The 2,508-nt window shown below is 51.3% G+C and overlaps 1 protein-coding gene across 1 annotated transcript; it reads right to left on the minus strand.

The window, feature by feature from the left end:
- Nucleotides 1–403: 403 nt before the first annotated feature.
- On the minus strand, nt 404–1,051 carry LOC137824896 (filament-like plant protein 1). The gene has a single exon (XM_068630574.1). It carries the CDS (start codon nt 1,049–1,051, stop codon nt 404–406), a length of 648 nt encoding a protein of 215 aa, XP_068486675.1.
- Nucleotides 1,052–2,508: the final 1,457 nt, after the last annotated feature.

Here is a 2,508-nt window from a genome sequence, read left to right on the forward strand (position 1 = left end):
TGTTTAGTAAGTAGTTTCATGATGATGTTCGTTGCCTTAAGTTCACAAGTTATTAAAATGCCATCGTTTAAGAGTTGATAGTTGGCTCGAGTTTGAAGCAGTAAGTAAACGATTGAGCCCGCATAATCGTTAAGTTAATTTGATTAAGCGGTTTCTACAAGGAAAAGCAAAGTAAACAGAGAGACCATGTGCAGAAGCGGGAGAAGTTATAATAAAGGTGGTATCAGTTCAAATGCATAAGAAGAAAGAAGAGTTATTACAGATAAAGTTTGTGCAAAAAGGAATAAGCATTAATTCCCAGGGAGTAAGTGATGGAGGGAGACGACTAATCTTCAGAAGGCACGATCTTCCCATCCACCACTTCATTGCATATCGACACCATGGAGAGGTCAAGCTCGGGGTACTAGCAGGTGACTTGCTCCAGGGCGGCAAGGACTTGGGCAGAGCTTAGTTCGAGCTCTTCGTTTTGTTGTTTGAGCCCCTCGGTTTGCTGCTTCAACTCGTCAGCTCGTTTCTTCAGTTCTTCAGTTTCCCCACGAGCCTGAGCAAGGTCGTCAGCAACCTTCTTGCCTTCGTCTCGCGCCTGGGCCAGCTCTGAAGCAATTTTCTCGTTTTCCTCTTGAGCCTTGGCGAGCTCGTCCACGACGTCGTCCCTCTCCTTCTTGACCTTTCCAAGGAGAACCTCCCGATCAGCCGACCTCTTTACAAGGTTCTCTACCTTGGCTGCATCCGCTTTCATCGATGCCTCCAAGTTGGCCACCTTAAGCCTGTAGGGAATCAGCTTGCTCTCCAGCTCGATTTTCTCTTGAGCTAGGAGGTGCAGTTTCTGACGCAGATCGGAGGCCTCCTTGCGCGCAACCCTCAACTCGGCACTCATGGCGTCCTCCACCCTTGAGTGATCGATCTCTGCCATCATCAGGTTGCAAGACAGCTTTTCCGCCTCGATCCTTATCAGGCGATTCTCCTTCTGGAGTGTGGAGATCTCGTCCTGAAGCTTTTTGTTGGAGCTCTTCACAGCCTTTGTTATGATTGAGGGAAGGTCCTCTGCCATCATCTTTAGCTTAGCTGTGAAAGGCCCCCAGACTTCTTTGACCAAGGGGGGAAGGCTTGCAGCTGCTGTTGGTGGAGGTGCTGACTCTCACCACCACCCTCTTGAATTGTTTGAGCAAGGGGGGCTTCCTGGCGTGGTGGTGAAGTGGGGGACTCGGTTGTGAGTATCGGTGAGTTGTGAGCGCCTTCATCCCCACCTGGTGCGGCTTTAGCAATTGAGGCGGTCGAAGGAGGACCCTCTCCAGCAGATACAACGGCGTGGAGGCACTAGGAGGGTTCTCCATGAAGTTGGGCTCGTTGCCTTCAACCGCAGGAAGCGCGACTGCCAAAGGTGTTGATTGGACCGGCGCTGCTGGGGCTGGGGGAGAGGGCGGTGTTGGAGCTGGAGGAGAGGGCGGTGTTGGTGTTGGGAGAGCGGGTGGTGAAGAAGGTGCTACCCTTTTCCTTTTGGTGACAAGGCCGTCCTCAGTCGCCTCATCATCCTCATCCTCATCTTCTTGAACCACTTGAGGAGTTTTCCTCTTTGGTTTCCTTAAGATGAGCTTTTTTCGTTGAGGGGCGGGCAGTGTCTCTGAAGGGGTTGGGCCTTGAGGAGGCGATCTGCCCTGGGTAGCGGCGATCTCCACCACCGAGTTGGGCACGGTTTGGGAACCCGTCGCCAACTTATGAGTTCGGGCGAGCGCCCTCAGTTCAGCTAATTTGCCTTTGCCCAACATGAGGTCTGCACAGGGTAAAAATATACAAGTAAGCACAAAAGCAAAAGCAAAATATACGAGTATGTGTGCGAATAATACAAACAAATGGCGCATGAATTAAAAACCAAGTCCAGTGCGCAACAAGCAGGACGCCCGATGGTAGATAACAGAGATGCGCAATCAGTTCCAACACAAAACGAAAACCTAAATGTCGAGGTAAGTGCTAACCTATGTGAGCTTCGAGTTGGTCCTCGAGGAACTCGAAGGATATTATGGCGGAGGTGGGAAAGGTGATGTTGGCGGCTGCTACTCTCTTCCAGAAAAGGCATAGATCTGTGTCTAGCTCGCCCATGTTGTCGGGACTTTTGGGCCTCCTAAAGCTCTCTTTGGCGTCTTTGTTCCCCTTGTGTACCCAGTACAAGGGGAAGCCGTCGAGCAGGGAAGGATCTTGGTCGTTGGCGCACACCTTCACGAATTTTCCTTTCCAATCTTTGTAAGATTGCTGGAAGATGGAGAGGATTGACCTCCCAGCGATCCCGTTCAAGCTGATCCAGAGGCGGTCTCCTGGATTCTTAGCTTCAAAGAGGAAGAGGAAAACGTCAACCGAAGCTGGCAGTCCCAGGTGTGCGCACATGATCTGGAACGCCCTTACGAACGCCCAGCTGTTGGGGTGAAGCTGGGCGGGGGCGATGTCGAGCTCAGTTAGTAATTCCCTCTCGAAGCGAGTAAAGGGAAGTCGGAGTTTCACCTTCTTGAAGAACGT

This window comes from Phaseolus vulgaris, chromosome 8 (assembly GCF_000499845.2).
Source record: "Phaseolus vulgaris cultivar G19833 chromosome 8, P. vulgaris v2.0, whole genome shotgun sequence".
In the NCBI taxonomy this organism is placed as follows: domain Eukaryota; kingdom Viridiplantae; phylum Streptophyta; class Magnoliopsida; order Fabales; family Fabaceae; genus Phaseolus; species Phaseolus vulgaris.

Coding starts and splice junctions, on each gene's coding strand:
- LOC137824896 (XM_068630574.1), bottom strand. CDS start 1,051: ATGGCAGAGGACCTTCCCTCAATCATAACAAAGGCTGTGAAGAGCTCC.